General features: G+C 39.3%; 1 protein-coding gene across 1 annotated transcript; it reads right to left on the bottom strand.

The window, feature by feature from the left end:
* Positions 1–2167: 2167 nt before the first annotated feature.
* On the bottom strand, positions 2168–15159 carry SNRPC (small nuclear ribonucleoprotein polypeptide C). Its single transcript, XM_006737060.3, has 6 exons — positions 15015–15159; positions 14628–14670; positions 10166–10274; positions 7166–7255; positions 5729–5833; positions 2168–2526 (listed from the first exon to the last, which is right to left on the bottom strand). The coding sequence occupies exons 1-6, from the start codon at positions 15020–15022 to the stop codon at positions 2402–2404; spliced, it is 480 nt and encodes a 159-aa protein (XP_006737123.1). The 5' UTR covers positions 15023–15159; the 3' UTR covers positions 2168–2401.
* Positions 15160–18613: the final 3454 nt, after the last annotated feature.

Raw genomic sequence — 18613 nt, 5'->3', positions numbered from 1 at the left:
AGCTATCTGTGAGCTTTCTGTGTATATACAAAAGACACCCTCTGCACCTTGAGCCTGACAGAGCCATCTCAACCAGAAACTTGCTGAGTCACATGTAAGCTCAGTTGGCAAGGTTTCCCCTATCTTAAAAGTCTGCAGAGATTTTAATAACAAATCTGAGCTGTAAAACTCAGACATATAAACTATCAATTTCTGGTAAGTCCTTCTTTAAAACATGTAACGACGAGAAACTAAAAAATCTGAGCTGTAAAACTCAGATATATAAACTATCAATTTCTGATAAGTCCTTCTTTAAAACATGTAAACAACGAGAAACTAAAAAGCAGTAAGTAGTCCTAGCAAAGACTCAGATTAGGAAGTCGACCGAGCTTTTACAGAGGCTGAGCATAAAATCATCTGTCAGGATCTCTATTTCTAGCCTCTTGTTTACCTAGATAAGGTTGTTTATTTGCCTAAATTAGCCCTTCTTCAAGTTTCTAGGGAAAAAAAGCCATCCACCTATTGCCATTTCAATTTCTAGCTGCCAATCTATAAAAAAATATATATATATATTTATAAGACACACACATACATCCAGTATTACATTCCTGAGAATAGATCCTAAGAGTTTGCCAAACCCACTAATAATCAAAATTTCCTAGGGACCTTTCCCAAAATACCAATTTCCTAAGCCTTACCCCAGATATATTGAATCAAAATCTGGACTCTTTATTTTTAAAAAGACCCCCATGGGGGCGCCTGGGTGGCTCAGTTAGTTAAGCGACTGCCTTCGGCTCAGGTCATGATCCTGGAGTCCCGGGATCGAGTCCCGCATCGGGCTCCCTGCTCGGCAGGGAGTCTGCTTCTCCCTCTGACCCTCCTCCCTCTCATGCTGTCTCTCATTCTCTCTCTCTCAAATAAATAAATAAAATCTTTAAAAAAAAAAAAAAAAAAAGACCCCCATGATTCTAATCGTCAGCCAGGTAGGTTGTAACTGCTGGTTTAGGGCACCCTGTTCCATAACATCACTATAATAATAATGTCAGATGGCAAAGATATTTTTGTTTTATAAGTAATGATTCAAAATAAAAAAGATACAAAAAGGGGATAAGCCTCTCATTCACCCATCCCCCAGCCACCCATTTACTCTTCATGAGCAACCAGTATTACCAGTTGCTTATCTGTCCTTCTAGAGATCCTTTATGCCTACACAGGAACATACAGATATTTCCTCTAAATAAAGATAGCAGCGAACAATTCATTTTGAAAAAAATCAAGGTTCAGTACAATGTGTGTCTTAGAGATCTTTCCCCATCAGTACATAGAGCTTCTTTATTGTTTTAACCTGCCTGGCATAGGTCATTTTGTGGATGTATCATACTTGATAAATCAGTCCCCCTTCATTGGACATCTATGGTATTTCCTGTCTTTTGCTGCAACGCATAGTCTTGTACACACATCATCTTGTACATGTGCAACTCTATCTGTATGATAAATTCCTAGACATGGAAATGGTAAGTCAAAGGTACTGTAATTCTGATAGATATTGCTAAATTGCTCTCCCCAAAGATTATAACAATTTTCACTCCCATTTGCAATGTGAAATAGCTTGGACTGTACACTGAACAGAATATAAACAGTGCCGATGGCTTACTTTCTAGATGTTTCTCTGAAAATAGCCTACTTTTATAGCCCAATGATATAACAAAGGACATCCTGAAGACAACTTCTGTACCATGGAAATCTGCCTAATTTTACCATTACTATTAGAAAGTTTTCTGATTATTTAAGCCCAAGAAAAAGAGGAACTAAGAGAAAGGAGAAGCTGAAGTTAAGGCAATCTTTAGCTGACATACAGAGACTGGAAAGTCTTTTTCCCTACTTCAGCATAAAAGATTTAAAATTTTCCACTTACTACACCAAATGCTGTTCATGTGAAAAAGTAACCAATTGTGCTGTTTGTTGTTTTAATCAACAAAAAGCTCTACAAGTGTTAGATTTACCAAGTCTTACACAAAACAACTTTACTAAATAAAGGCAGGGTGTCCAAAAGGACTCACTATAGCTAAGGAAAAAGAATGTCATGCAGAGGGCATGCTGCAGAGAAAATGAGCTAGAGAAACAACTGGAATACTTCATCTCTTTTATAATACACAAGGAATACAGAGGGGAGAAAAAAGGGAACACGTTTTTAACTAAAACAGTTGACAATTTTATTTTCACATTTCACAATACAAATGAAAATTGCTTTTTTTTTTTTTGTCCTACTACTTCCTGGCAAAAACTATTCTCTCTTTGATAGGAAGGTGGACCAAGTCTTCCTTGTCCTGCTGTGAGAAAACACCCAGAGTCACAACACCATGATCTCCTGGTGAAGTAAACAAGTAATATAAAATGAATATAAAGAGGTTCCTGTCTCTTCTTATCTGTCTGGTCGAGTCATTCCTGGCCGAGTGGGCACCATCATGGGACGGGCAGGAGGTCTCATCATTGGGGGCCCAGGCATCATTGGCATGTGGCCTCCCATAGGTGGCCTCATTCCAGGAGCTGCAGGACAAAACAATGAAAAGGGAAAAAGAGAGTCAGAAAATACTACTTTTGAGCGAGCTTGATGGGACTTCCGTTAAAGACAAAAAAGTAGCCCCCCCTCTGCAAAATGCTGGAAGAAAGACATACTTGACAGAAGAAATGCAACAAATCCATCACATCTGTAAATTACTTAGACATTCTCAAACAAAGAACAAAGGTCAACACAAGAACCATATGGGAATCATTATCTAATGATAGTAAGGGGGAAACGATTAATAGACTGCTTTCCAGAAACCACCAGGGACACTAGTTCCCTAAACTGACCTTTTCTCACTCAGGGAAATTCATAACTAAATTACACCTTACTGAGTCAGCATTTTTAATCTGTTCTACCCACCATAAAACCAGGAGCTATTTCATGAATGTACACAGGCACAGAGGACAATCTTACCACTAAGCGTTTGTTCAGAGTTGTAGGAAAGATGAGCAGGAGGCCCATGCTGAGAACCTGTTAGTAACCATACTTAGCTCAAGTCAAGAAAAATAGGCAATAATGTGATTTACAACAATTAGCGCACACACAAAAATCTGATTTTTCTAATGCAAGTTAGAAACTGTTAAGAATTTTTTGAAGTGTCCCATTAATATACCAGCCAAGTAAATGAGCCAGGGAAGGGAGGGCAAGCGGAGGTGGAGGCTGAGGAGGATTACAGGCAGCTTCACAGAATTGATAATATTCTACCTCCTCAGCTGAGTGGTGGGTTCACAGGTATTCATTTTATTATTATGCCTCATAATTTTCAGGGCTTCTTTTTATATATCAAAATTTACACAACTACTTACTAAACCATTTTGATTAAAGGCTTGCAATAAATGGTTCAAAACTATATTCAAAGCCAAATACAGTCTTTTCACAAAAAGTAAAACACAAGTATATGCAAAGACACAACAGGTACAGAATTTTTTAAAGATAATTCAACAGGAACAGAGAATACTACTAAACTTCTAAGTATCTTAATAAAAAACCCCACCATAACATAACCCATTTCAGCATTTCCTAGAGGAAACTCATCTAGACCAAAGATTGAAAATGAGGCACCTGAAAAGTTGTTTACTTTGGTCTCCACAGTGCATTTAACTGTGATTAGTTGTCAACATTGGCAACTAATAGCCTAATTACTAGTAAGTAGTAAGTCTAGATTCCTTTTTTCAACTTTTTATTATGGAAATATTCAAACATGCACAAGAATAGAAAAAAGAGTATAAAGAACATCCATGTACCCATCATCCAGCTTCAATAATTATCCACCCCGGCCAACCTTCTATCTTATCCCAACCCGTTCTTATCCCTGCCCACCCCCAACTACTTCATTATTTTAATTCAAATAATCTTATGTCAACCGCAGCTGAAGCTGAGTTCTAGAAGCCTTCTTTAGGTGTGTCATGCATTCACCAGTTTACCAAAGCCCTAACCCCTCTAAGAATTTGAATTTGTGACCCTGATTTAAGAATGCAAAAGCAGGGCGCCTGGGTGGCTCAGTTGGTTAAGCGACTGCCTTCGGCTCAGGTCATGATCCTGAAGTCCCGGGATCAAGTCCCGCATCGGGCTCCCTGCTCCGCAGGGAGCCTGCTTCTCCCTCTGACCCTCCCCCCTCTCATGTGCTCTCTGTCTCTCTCATTCTCTCTGTCTCAGATAAATAAATAAAATTAAAAAAATAAAAAAAAAAAGAATGCAAAAGCAGCCATGCAAGTCACTTTGTTTTAGATTCAGAAGCCAGTAAGGCAGGAACTCTTCTCTAGACTCTCCTCACATCCCTCTAAATGATACCCACAGCGAGCACACTGAATGCTTTTGGCTAGGAAGCTACTCTAATACCTTCTTGTACTTTGTCTTACCAGTTGAGTTGGAGGCTTCTTGTGGCCATTGTATTTACTCTAATTACATAATTTACTCTGCAAATCAATAAAATGAGTATAAAAAAGAACCGTATGGGGAACCTGGGTGGCTCAGTTAGCTAAGCGGCCGCCTTTCGGCTCAGGTCGAGATCCCAGGGTCCTGGGATTGAGCCCCACATTGGGCTCCTTGCTCAGCAGGGAGCTTGCTTCTCCCTCTGCCTGCCACTCCCCCTGCTTGTGCTTGCTCTGAACACCAGCCCCCGCACCGCCCTGTGTCAAATACATAAATAAAATCTTTAAAAAAAAAAAAAAATCTTAACAAAAAAAAAAGGTTTTTTTCCCACGAAAACTAAGTAGGTATTTGGAAAAACTCAAGTAAATCATCCCAAAAAGTGCTCACAAATTTGGTAGGTGAGAGGATCATAAAAGACTGGAACTAGATTGCCTCACAAGGTTTCTAACCTTGAAAGAAAATGAAACTAAAGTTGGTAAAGAATGCATTATGGGGGGGCGCATGGGTGGCTCAATCTGTTAAGCGTCTGCCTCTGGCTCAGGTCATGATCCCAGGGTCCTGGGATGGAGCCCCGAGTTGGGCTCCCTGCTTGGCGGGGTCTGCTTCTCCCTCTCCCTCTGCCTGCCGCCCCCCCTGCTTGTGCTCTGTCAAATAAATAAATAAAATCTTAAAAAAGAAAAAGAATGCATTATGGATATGGTTTATTGATTTAGGCAAGAAATAGATTATGCTCCAATCAGTAGACTCATTTTTAAAGCAAAGGCCCTGATCGACTATCAGAAAAATCTGCAAATTAATCTATTTTCATGTTTATGTTCAAATAAAATGTTTGTTATCTCCCTTCCTGAATAAAAGACAAACTACAGCGCTAAGGCCTTTTTCATATACTAATGTGGCCTAGTTAACCAGCAAGATTAAATCAACAACAAGAGGTAGCTCTGCTTCAAATCAAAACTAAAAAAAGTAGCAGCACAAGTATATACCTACCCCTTTCCCTCTATCTCCCCTTAGAAAAAACTCATTTACCCTTTTCTCCATTATAAATGGCCAAAAGTCAGAAGAAGGCAAGTAAGCAGCAGGGAGGGAGAAGAAGAAGAAAAAAAAAGGGCAGCCTTATCCTGTTTTTAGTAGTACAAGGTCTTTGGGTATCATCCAATTACACTGATAAAACAAATATTTCTTTTTATCATTACAGATTCGCCAAATATAATTTGTTGCAATAATATGTTTAGACAATGAATTAAGAATTCCATTTAAATGGAGAACTAAAACACAATGGAACATCATAAAAGGAAAGAGATTCAAACTTACCAGGTCCCACTGGCATCATCCCAGGAGGAGGAGGGCCCATCATTGGCATCATGGGAGGGCCCCCCATATGGGGCGCTGGCATCATACCAGGGCGAGGAGGACCCGCTGGAATAACGAATGGGGGTGGAGGATAAGATATGCTTACATATTAATATTTTCTCTTCTATGAAACTAGTAGGGCCTCACGGTCCAGTCCAAGTTCTGGAACAATAGACTTCTTATGGTTTCTTTTATAACAGCAGATCCACAAACATCAACATGCCACAAAACTTTAGTTACTTTATGTCCAAAAAACAAAAACAAGACTGTCTAGACAGAAGTATAAAATGAAATCAGGTTCTCCAGGTTAAAAAAATTCCAGAACTTTAATTTTTTTTAAAAAGAGTACTATGCTGTCTGTAGAGCTCCTGTCAAACTAAAACCACAAGTACCTAATTTCAGATTTGTTTTTTAAAAAATCAAAATGTTTAAAAGATTCTTTGGAAATACAAAGATCTGTATGCAGAGATATTCTTCACAGTATCGTTTACAACAATTTGGAACAACTTAAATGTCCAACAATATGAAAATGGTGAGGTTAATTATGGCACAGTCATACTATAGATTATTCTACTATTAAAAATAATGGAGTTGGGTGCCAGCCAGCCAAAATACAGAGTAGGACAGAGAGGTGACCTGAGAGCTCCTGTAACCCAAGGCCTGACCTGGTCCCAGGATGGTGGAAACCCAAGAAGGTTTTGGTGGGCCATTAGTGGTCTACCTGCATTAGTGTGCAATTATATAAACAGCCTACTTCTCCATGTTTATACCCAGGGTTACTTACAGGACCAAGTTTAGGTTTCTGAATTCAATTTCAATGTAAGCCCTTCCAAGAGAGCCATGGAACTTATGGCCTAGTTACTCACTTTCCTTCTGTCATTCAGAAACAAAAAACCTTCACAGAGAGGAGAGGCCTCTGATTCACTCTACTTTCAACTGTCCAGTTCTTGTCTTTTCCAAGGTATATATATTGGTGTTAGGTGGGTTAGAAAATAGGAAGAAAGACTGAAGAGTGTATCCACTACTTTAATCCTCCAGTGTTGGGTTCATAGCAATAAATAATTTAATGTACTCATCAATATATTCATATATTAGCTCATCTAATATAGCAATAATAATTAGCTTCATATATTAGCTCATCTAATCACAGGTACATTCTGACCTTTCCACTGAATTTGTCTCAAACCCACTTGGGATGTTACAAATACAATATCCTAGCAATAAGGCAATGTAACTCTGAAGATATTTCAGAAATGATACCACTGAAGTTTTCTTTTACTATCTATATATTCATTCAATGAGCATTCAAAAGTCAACTGTGAGATACTCTAACAAAATCAAAGGATAATCTGCCCCCCTGAAGTTAATGGCTGCTAAGAAAAAGCTTTATAAACTTACGGAGACTGGGGGGAGGTGGGATCATTGCCCCTGCAGGAGGAGGAGCAGAGAATGGAGTAGGAGGTATCTTTCCTTGTTGAAATGCAGCAGCTTTGGATAGAGTGAGAAAAAAAACAACACAGAGTGAATAAGAACTCAACAACCCATTTACTAAAATAACCCTTCTCTTTTAAATCCTTAATGGTCCCATTTATTTCACTTTACTTCATTTAAAATTACTACATCATGGCCTCTACAGTTTTTAAATCAACCGTAGGTATTCACCAGCAAAAATTACAATTAATTGGTTTACTGATTTGGGTTTTTCAACCCATTTTTATTTAGTCAGCATTTCTATGGCTGAATTATCTATGGGAGAATGGAATGAAGACCTCCCATCTACCAATGTCTTACCAAAGAGACGCAGACATCTTTAATCTGTAGATGCTGTTCACAAACAATTTGAACCATTCAGTTTTGTTTGAAAAATGTGTGATACCTGCCCAAAGGCCAGGCTTTGTAAAACTTCACATCATTTTGGTTTAGCAGTTTTGAAATTAATGTACTGAGCTAAGAGACATGAAAGAGAAACAAAGATTTTAAAGCAAGAGCCTGCCCTAAAGGAGATTACGATCTTAAAAAAATGTCCAATACAATCAACTTTTTTCTTTCAGACAATATGAGGCACAAATGAAAACAAAAGAAATTGAAAATAATTAATATGTGGCTTTACAAAGAAGTCACACATAAATACTAAGATATATACTCATAGTTAACTATACTAGGACTAAAATTAAGTAAATAAATAAATAAAATAAAAATGTACACTCATAAAAGCTATTCCTAAATATAAGTCCTTTCCGATTCAATGCAATCTGCAGCCTAAGGACACCCCACCTATCCCCATTCCACCCCCACCAGTGCAATGTAGGTCAAATTACTCAAGTAAATCACTGCTAACTCCTAAAGACCAGATCCAAAAAAATGACTTAGAAGTGGAGATTTATTTCTGTACAGCCAGCTACTCATATGCCTCTGAATACAGCCTGTGCTCTATAGGGGATCATATCCCAACAAGGGCTTTTCCAATCAAAATGATACCTCCTACACCCTAAGCAGAAGGACAACTTGTAGAGACTGAAAAGGGAGTAACTAAGCCATTGGCTCAACAGTGGACTCAAAGCCAACATAATCATGGACATCAACATCACATGGTGTTTCCCTGAGGGCTTGCCTTCTCTCTTCCAAAAGTCTTCCACCAAAAACATTTACTCATCCTACATTCTTCTGCTGCATACAAAAAACAACTAAATGAATATAATTCTAACCTTTAATGCCAAGAAATTTCTAACATCTTTTCAAATAGAAAAAAAAAAAGATTACATTATAATTCTTTTTTTTCTTCCTTTTTTTTTTTTTTAAAGATTTTATTTATTTATTTGACATAGAGAGAGCACAAGCAGGGGAGCAGCAGAGGGAGAGGGACAAACAGGCTCCCCACTATGCAGGGAGCCTTATGCGGGGCTCAATCCCAGGACCCCAGGATCATGACCTAACCCGAAGGCAGCCGCTTAACCGGCTGAGCCACCCAGGCATCCCATATAATCTATTTTTTCAAATGAAATGGGACAATGTCTGAGATTTGCTCCTTAAAAATCCAGGATGAAGAAAGGGAGAAGATGAAGGTATTTGGTGGCTCTCAACTAGGGGCAATTTTGACCCTCCTAGGGACACTGGGCAATGCTTGGGGACATTTCTAGTTGTCACAACTGGGAAATGCTATTGGCATCTAGTGGGTAGATGCCAGGGCTACTAGTGAACAGCCTACAATGCACAGGACAGCTCCACAACAAACAATCATCCAGCCCCAAATGTCAATAGTGCTAAGTTTGAGAACCTGGTATAAACAAAACAAGACTGTTGCCAACTAGGTGATGGAAATTAGGGGTGGGGGTCACCATGGGAGGTTCATTCATTAACCCGTCTTTCTCTTTTTTTGATATTTTCCATAAGCTTTGCTTTTTTCTTAAAATTGCAACACAATCAAAGCCCACATTTGCCTGCCAGCTCTGAATACAATAAATGAGAAAGGCCATGTTTAAAATACACCAGCATGATCTAACATAGAAATGCAACATCTTCTGTCAGTGTCTTGAACTCAACTAACCTAAACAAATATTTCCCAAATTAAACAAAAAGAGGGGGGCCTGGGTGGCTCAGGTGGCTAGGCATCTGACTCTTGATCTCAGCTCAGGTCTTGATCTCAGGGTCGTGAGTTCAAGCCCTTGCGTTGCGGACAAAACAAAACGAGTATGGCATGTCCAACAGAGGTCCAAAACGTACTCAGAATACTTTGTCACATCCATTACTTCCTTCTTAACCGAGTATCTTTATCAGGACTACAAGAATAAGAAACTCAAAGTCTCTCAAACTCTTTGAAGGTAACTACAAACCCACCTCCACATTTTCCTATTACGAAAGGAAAATAGTTCTAAACACTATGATCAGGGCGCCTAGGTGATTCAGTCGGTTAAGCATCTGCCTTCAGCTCAGGTCATGATTCCAGGGTCCTGGGATCGAGCTCCGCATCGGGCTCCCTGCTGAGTAGGGAGCCTGCTTCTCCCTCTGCCTCTGCCCCTCCCCCTGCTTGTGCTCTCTCAAGTTCACTCTCTAATAAATAAATAAATAAAATCTTTTAAAAAATAAAATAAAAATAAAAACTACAATCACTACAAAGGAGGCTTCACATAAATTTGCTACAAAATCTGGTCCATGTCAATAAAGAAATTATTAGGCAACCCATTCTTCTCTGCCCCACTTCCCAATCTAATCAATACCTGATTGCTCTAACCTCAATAATTATTGTGTTCTTACATTCCCCAGGAAACCAACGACCTTCTAATTCTTTCACTGAACACATCAGAATGCTCCTATTTATCACTCAGGATGAGTCAACAGAGAGACAGGGACAAGAAAGAATGGGACCATTCTACCACATCAGAACAAGAGACTGAAACGCACTTGTTTTGTCGATCAGGCTCTGAGCCTGCTCTTCCATCCATTTCTGATAGTAGTCTTTCACATTCTCTTTGTGTTTCCTACCACTGCAGTGTGTCTTTCTCACAGATGGCTGTAAGACAAAAAGGTCATATCAGTCACAGAAACAAGTTTTCCCAACTAGAAATTTTATAAAGCCTTTCCTTTATATAGGTAGCCTGGCTACCTTTAGCAGCTTTAGCTGGGTGTTGAAGCATCTTTTACAAACATTATCCAACAATGTACTGTAGTCATTTATCTACTATACTAATCATCTGAACCAAGAGGTCAGCAAACCATGGCCCATGGGCCAGCCACCTGATTTTGTAAAACAACAGAGTGGAACAGCCACATTCATTTGTTCAGGTATTATCTATTTCTTTTCTCTACAAGTCATCACAACAAAGACTATACGGTCCACAAACCTAAAATAATTACAACATGGCACTTTAAGGAAAAGTTTGCAAACTCCTGATCTAGAACATATTGCCATTTTAATGCCCTTTCTTAGATTATTCTATAGCAAAATAATATAGCTTACATACATTTAAATTATACTGTATATGAGAATATCTTCTTTTAAATGACTATGGGTCTAGAATACAGACTATATGAATCACATACAGACTTTTGTCTCTAGCCCACTAATCCTTTTGTTCTTTAACAGCTTGACTGAGGTAAAATTGACATAAGATAAACTCCACACATTTAACCATCTGTTTAAGTTAACATTTATTTAACACTTACTACATGCCAAACATCATGCTATGTACTTTGCAAGCAGTGTCTCAATCATCATAATAATCACACGTGCCTGATACAATGGGATATTAATCAGAAAGAATGAACCGCTGATTCACACAATTATGGACGAATCTCAAAATCATGCTCAGGGCGCCTGGGTGGCTCAGCCGGTTAAATGTCTGCCGTGAGTTCAGGTCATGATCTTGGGAGTCCTGGGATTGAGCCCCAAATCAGGCTCCTCGCTCAGCGGGGAGTATGCTTGTCCCTCTGCCCCTCCCCACCACTAGTGCTTGCTCTCTCTCTCTCAAATAATCTTAAAAAAAAAAAAAAAGCATGCTCAGCAAAAGAAACAGGACACACAGAGAGTATATACTGTAAGATTCCATTCAGATGAAGTTTTAAAACCAGTTAATAATGATCTTTTGTAATAAAAACCAGATCAGTCGGGGCTAAGGGTACAGGGGATGGACTGTAAAAAAAAAAACACAAAGGAACTTTCTGGGTTAATGGAAATGTTTTATATCTCATGTATACACCAAACCGTATTATTTGCCAAATCATCAGACTGTACACTTAGAATGTATGCATTTAATCAACACATAATTCAATAAAATTGATTTAAAAAATCACAAGCCTATTATCTTCAATTTATGCTGAAACACTTGTCTTTTTTTTTTCCAGATGCCAAGATTTTCATAACTTTATTCTTTGGTGAAAGACTTGTCTTAAAACACATAGCTGGTAAGTAGCAAACCAAGGCCTGGAGCCCAGATCTTACTCAGATGCTCCTCATGGCTGTCTAACTACCTCCTACCGACACATCCTCTCTTCACAGGATTGCTTCGGTAGCAGCAGACATGACCAATATCACACGACCACAGACTGTCTTTTCACGGTTTACATTTCAAAATATTGTTCCCTGACTCCCCAGTGACTGATTATGTAACACGACAAGGCCTTAAGCCTAATAAAAAAAATCATGCCTAAAAATCAGCAAAAACTCAAAAGTTGCAGCGCTGAATGTTTACTGCATTTCAAAGTCCAACACAGGGAACTGCTTCAATCACTATGGAATTTTCCTACTTTCACTAACTATCATGTTAGAACAACAGTGTTAACAAGGGTTCCTGACATTTCTCACAAAGAGACATTCATTATAAAGAGATACTTTTCAATTCTCTGAATGCTGGCATTAGCAAGATAAGCTATAAGAGGGTAGAAGAGCATTGCCTACTTGCAGTTTCAGAAAATTATGATGAGGGGTTTGATCTAGAAAGGGGGCTAGGATCAAAAAAACTGGGACTCTATAGGCAAACTACTGTAATACCAACTTATTGGAGGAGTCCCATCCAGGACAATCTATAATAATATTCAGAACTATTATTACTTCAAGAGGAGCCATCCTACTTACATGTTCCACAAATTAATGCTACATCTGACCAAGTGTTAGAATTCTAAACGAAGTGACAACACAGAAATCATTGGCTAGGGTTCTTGCAGCTACTATTCAAGATGACAAGATGATCAAGAGTTCCAGTTTAATCACATTTCTGCAGAGGCAGCCAAATACAGAGCTGTAGTTTTCAATGTGTGGCTCACAGGCATCTAAAGGTGTCTCAGACCCACCTTTCAGGGGGTCTGCAAGGTCAAAGTAGTTTCATAATAATACTAAGACATTACTTTCCTTTTCCACTGTACTGACATTTGCACAGATGATCCCAAACTTCTGGCACTTTAGAATAAATCAAGGCAATGGCAACCCAATGCATTAGGGATTGTTGTCAGTTTCACTGACACTGTCCTTGATGAAACAGCAAAATTATTAATTCTACTAAATCTCAACTCTTGAGTTCATGTATTTTTAATATTCTGGGTGAAAAGTGGGATGTACAAAGTACTTCAGCCGCATGCCAAAATATGATGCTATTTCAAAGAAAAGCAGGAATGCAAATAGTTCAAGTTGTAAGCTCTACCAGCTGCCTCTTTAATGGAACATCATTTTTACTTGACTAACTGAGAAACAAACTGGAGATTCAGACTTCTCAGAAGTAACTGAAGTGAGCCTGTCACTTCAAAGGAAGCAATTGGTAGTATTTATTGCCAAGGATAAAATTTGAGCTTTCAAACAAAACTCAATTTTAGAAAGCCTTATCTACTACCATGAGCTTGTCAGCTTCCCAATACTTAAAAGCCATTTCTGATTAGATTGTGACATTAATGTGAATTTTTATATTACATAATCAAATGTGTCAACAGATGGAAGACCTGTATAACTGAGTGAACCAATATTCCAATATTCATTTTCCAAATGACCAAAGCATGTTACAAAATCACATCTGGTAAAAGATTCACTCAAAGTGCAAGACAGATCAGTGAAACTGGGGGCGGGGTCGACAGGGAAGGGCAGATGGAGAGAGAGAATCTTAAGCAGGCTCCATGCCCAGCATGGAGACCCACAAGGGGCTCAGTCTCACAACCCTGAGATCATGACCTGAGCCAAAATCAAGAGTCAGACGCCTAAATGACTGAGTCACCTAGGCACCCCTAAATCAGTGAATTTTGATGTAACAGAGTATGAAAAGTTTGATATAGTTTCAGATTCCATACTGCAACTAGTTTGGATGCAGTAATATAAAGTATTAAAGAATATCTACAATTATCTAAAAAGGCTAGTACTCTACTTTTTTTCAACTCCTTATCCATTCTTCATACAATTCAACCAAAACATAGTGCAACAGATTTCATGCAGAAGAATCCAGCTGTCTTCCATTAAGTCAGACATTACAGAGGCTTGCAAAAAGGTTAAAGCAATGCCATTCTTCACTAACTTTTTTCTTTTGGAAAACAGCTATTTTTCACTTATAAAATGTTATCTGTGTTACAAGTAAAAAGTTTGTCAATGTTACTTTCAAATGAATTAGTATTTTTTAAATTTTAAGTTTTAATTTCAAATACAGCAAATATTAGTAACTAAAGCAATATAACTGATGTAACTAGTTTTTTTAATAACAGTAATTTTTAAGAGTGGAAAGGGACCATGAGACAAAAAAGTCTGAGAGCTGCTGGCAGAGAAGCCCTGGAGTTAAGAGTGCTTAGGCCAACCTTCTAGCTCTGTACAACTTACTGGTTTAGTAACACCCAGTCATTTACCCATATGCTGCCTCAGTTTCCTCTGTAAAATGGAGATAATACTAATCTTATAGGCTTATCATGAGCATTAAACAAAATGATACATGTAAAGCATCTGGAACACCGCCTGACACAGTAAATATTCAATCTTAGTTGGTATTGTTTGGCAGTTTTTAATCAAATCAAAGTAAAAAACTCAGTTTCAAATGTAGGCATTTCTTTCCAGTTTAATCAAACGTTTGAGTGCCTTGTCCCAATCAAATATTTGAACTTTAGGACATGTCCCTGGAATTTCTACTTGTCATACAAATTTTTTTCACCTTCAATTTTGCTAAAGCATTATTACTTTGGGTCTCAACTGAAAACACTAACTGCTGGAAGTCCAATAACTACAAATTATGAAAACAGTTACAGGAACGTCTGACTCTTGACGGGGAAAAGAAATCCAAATTATTTTCTCCAAGCAGCACTTAAACCTCAACAGGATGAAAAGCACAAATTTACACCTAAAAAAAGCCAAATCTAAACTTGTTACGCACAATGTGTTCTGAAACTGAAAAGAGACACTACTTACAGAGTCATGGGTGAGGTACGTGTCGCAGTAGTCACAATAAAACCTGGAAAGAGGTGGAAAACAGAAAAAAAGAGAAGACGACCACCAGTTAACAGATGCCCATTCACCGAAGTGCTGTTCAATGAAAGCAAATTATAAAAGTATCTATTCACGATTCCAAGACAGCAGACAAAGCGACCTGACACAAACTAGGCTTTTTTGTTGCCTTGCGCAGAGTCGACCTACAGACACTGCAAGAGGACAGTATCTGGAACTCCCGGGCTCCCTCCCCCCACACCCTCTCGCTTCCCGGGAAACCTCAAGAGCTAGAACCCTCTCTGCACTCCCCCACTGGGCCACAGTTAGCGACCGTGACCGCGAACACCCGCAGATTCGGCGCCCCCTCACTTAGGCATGCTGCTCCGCAGGCCGTTGGCCACTCCGTCCCGCGCCGCCCGGAAATGACGCACACAGCTAGCGCCGACGCCGCGGAATCGATGAGTCAAATGCGACTCCAGAAACCCTACCCAGTCATCCAATCCGCTGGCCGCGTTGCGCTACGACAGTCGTAGCCGCGGCGGCGGCCGAGCGAGGGGCGAGGCTTTTCTCCTTCTCCCCCTCACCTATAGCAAGGCGGAAGGGGATGGGCGAAAGGTCCCTGCGAGGTTCAATCCACGCCCCTGAGATTTCAATGCTTGATGCTTCCGGAAGTGTGTTATTCGTTCTTTCGACAACTTTCTAAGCGTCGTGCGCTGTGTACCAGGCGCTGCTATAAAGGCTGAGAAGTCAGCAGTGAACAAAACAAAGGTCCTTGCCCTCGTGGAGTAGGCAGTAGGAGTTGAGAAAAACAAATAGTAAAGTCAGTATGTAGTCAGGTGGAGTCAAGTGCTGGGGGCGTGGGGATGGGGGAGTGAAGCAGGGAAGATAGGAGTTCAACTTTAAGACAGAGAAAGCTTGCTGAGACGGTCAAAAATGAGAAATAATAGGTTTCTTAAAGCCAGATGCAAACGGTTTTACATAGCGTCTCCCTTCTGAGTCTCATTAACCCTAGGAGGTGGTAGAATCCCTAGTTTCAAGTGCCCTCTCCAGCTTCCTAGCCGTGCTGCCTGATCAAGTTATTTAATCTTTCTGAACCTCAATTTTCTCATCTGGAAAACATGGATAATAATTCTTACTTGTGGGGCTTACGATAGAATTAAACGTGAAAATGCTTGTAAAGTGTGTAGTGCAGTGTTTGTACATACTAAGCCCTCCCCATATGGCAGTTACATTTACATTACATTTACATAAGGGGAAACTGATACTAACTGGTCCACAGATCTAACCTGTTTAGCAACAAGGCCAAACTTCGGCTTGGTCTATCAGACTCCAAAATGGCCTGACCTCTCCCAGATAAGGGGAATGGAGAGGAAGAGTTTTTAATTCTTCTCCATATTCTCTGATGGTGGAGTTGCAACCAAAATAATAATTGCTACTTGCTATTATTGCTAATAATAATATGAATGTTTACTATGTCTAGGTACTTTGAATGCATTAATTTATTTGGTCTATTCAACAATCCTATTATTCACATTTCGAGGTGTTTGGCTGGCTCAGTAGGTAGGGCATGCAACTCTTGATCTCCGGATAGTGAGTTTGAGCCCCACCTTGGGTGTAGAGATTACTTAGAAATAAAATCTTTTAGGGGCGCCTGGGTGGCTCAGTCGTTAAGCGTCTGCCTTCGGCTCAGGTCGTGATCCCAGAGTCCTGGGATCGAGCCCCGCATGGGGCTCCCTGCTTGGCGGGAAGCCTGCTTCTCCCTCTCCCCACTCCCCCTGCTTGTGTTCCTTCTCTCGCTTTGTCTCTCTCTGTCAAATAAATAAAATCTTTAAAAAAAAAATACTTAAAAAAAATCCTATTATTCACATTTCAAATGAGGAAACTAGCTTTAACAAGGTTAAGTGTACCACAAAGTTTACTTCCTGGTCTTAAAAGAAAAGTTAACTGCACAATGAAATTATCAGGCTTTCATCACTCTAACAGTGGTCAATCTTAGCATTACTAATGGTGGAACAATCATATTATATGTTTCCTGCTAGGATGCAAACATTAAGTAGATATCACCTATGACCTATTCTTACAAAAAATGTTTCAATTGGATCTAATCAAGTTTATAGGATAGGCAAGAGGATCAAGCTAACGTAAAGCAAAAGGCAGCAAACAGATTCAGAAGGTGAGATATTCTGTAGGACAAATGACCTCTTTCCTTCATCAATTCAAGAAAAGATGTCATTCTAGATTTAAATGTTTTTAAGAGACATAACAATCAGACATAGAGTATGGTTCAGGGTTAGATCCCAGTTTGGACAAACCAGCTCTAAAGGACATTTTGTGGAAAATATCTGCATTAATGTCACAGTTTTAGAAACCCATCTTTGTGTAGGCACCCTGAGTTGATTCGTCTCAAAGGGGATAGAGTTGTCAACTATGTTTTTATTTTTTCCCCCAATTTCCCTCTGTGCTGATATTGGGCCTGCTTTACCCTCAAATCCATTCCTCACCTTTCCCTTCCTCTTTTCAGTATGGCAGTGGGGGAATGCTGCCATTAAGGCTTTGTGTCTTGTACTCCTGTGCTGGTTGGGTTCCAGGCTGAATTGCTGGGCAACATCTGGAAATTGGAGAGATTGAGGAAATAGGCAGAGTATCCCCACTTCCACCTCATCCCTAACTGCAGGCTGTCTCCTCCCACCTACCTGGCTCCAACTTCTAGCAGATGATCCTAGGCCCTGGGCTCTGGTAACAAGATGTCCTTCTTCTGTCTCTCCAGTGTGAGGGCAGTAGTAGCTTCTTGCTATTGTTCATCTCTGCTTCACTTTTCTCTGTTTCACTTTTTATCTCTGCCAACCCCTATATAAACCAATGCTCTGAATTAAATTCCCTCGGTTTTAAAGACTTAGAGTTGTCTGTTTTCTAGCACTCAGAAAGTGACTTTATTTCCAAGTTCCAAAGGGTATCTCCCCTGAGTCTTGTTTATGGGCCCTATTATCTGTAAAGCAATGCTTTTCACACTTTTCCTTTAAGTGTCTCAAGCAACTGAGAGAGTTCATTTTTTACCCTCATTCTCCTAGGTCTTGGGTGAAAATCCCAAGTGCCTACCTGAGCTTGAAATGCCCTTGAACTCCTATATATCTTAAAAACTCACAATGTTTGCAATCTACTTTATAAATAACGTTTATATTTTTCAATTTCTCTTAAGGTATTTTAAACTTAAAATGTATTTTGTTTATTTTTTAATAAGTAATAAGTACACATGGTGCAAAATTAGAAAAGAACAAAAGTATGTTCCCATACACACACCCCCTTACCAGTTTCTTGCAAACCCTTCCAGATATATGCAAACATAAACATGTTTCCTGATTCTATTTCCCAAATTACTGCACAGTAATTTATGGTATAGATGTACCTCAACATATTAACCAGTCTTCTACTGATGAACACTTAAATTGTTTCCTGTCTTTTGTTATGACAACGATGCTGAAGCATGCAATTAATTGGCACATATATTTGTAGGATGGATTTCTAGAACTGGAATTACTAGGTTAAAGAGCTTTGCATCTATCATTTTGAAAAATATTGCAAAATTTCCCTCTATTGTGATTGTATTTAAGAGTGCATTTTCATCTTTTCAATCTAGTAAGTTAAAAGTGTCATTGTATTTTAATTTCTCTTATGAATAAAGTTGAGCATTCTTTTTCGTAAGTTAAGAGCCTTAAAGAATCTGGGGCGTGTGGGTGGCTCAGTTGGTGGAGTGTGCAACTCTTGATCTCAGGGTTGTGAGTTTGATACCGACATTGGGTGTAGAGATTACTTAAAAATTAAAAAAAAAACTTTAAAAAAAAAAGAATAGGGGCACCTTGGTGGTTCAGTCAGTGAAACATCTGCCTTCGGCTCAAGTCATGATCTTGGAGTCCTGGGATCTAGCCTTGAACTGGGCTCCCTGCTCAAGCAGGGAGTCGGCTTCTCCCTCT

The sequence above is a fragment of the Leptonychotes weddellii genome, chromosome 8, assembly GCF_054177405.1.
Source record: "Leptonychotes weddellii isolate Sample4059 chromosome 8, ASM5417740v2, whole genome shotgun sequence".
Taxonomy (NCBI): domain Eukaryota; kingdom Metazoa; phylum Chordata; class Mammalia; order Carnivora; family Phocidae; genus Leptonychotes; species Leptonychotes weddellii.
This window is presented reverse-complemented; position numbering and strand designations above follow the sequence as displayed.

Coding starts and splice junctions, on each gene's coding strand:
- SNRPC (XM_006737060.3), bottom strand. Junction 10,275..14,627: donor CGTACCTCACCCATGACTCT/GTAAGTAGTGTC, acceptor TTTGTCTTACAG/CCATCTGTGAGAAAGACACA. Junction 5,834..7,165: donor CCCACCTCCCCCCAGTCTCC/GTAAGTTTATAA, acceptor TCGTTATTCCAG/CGGGTCCTCCTCGCCCTGGT.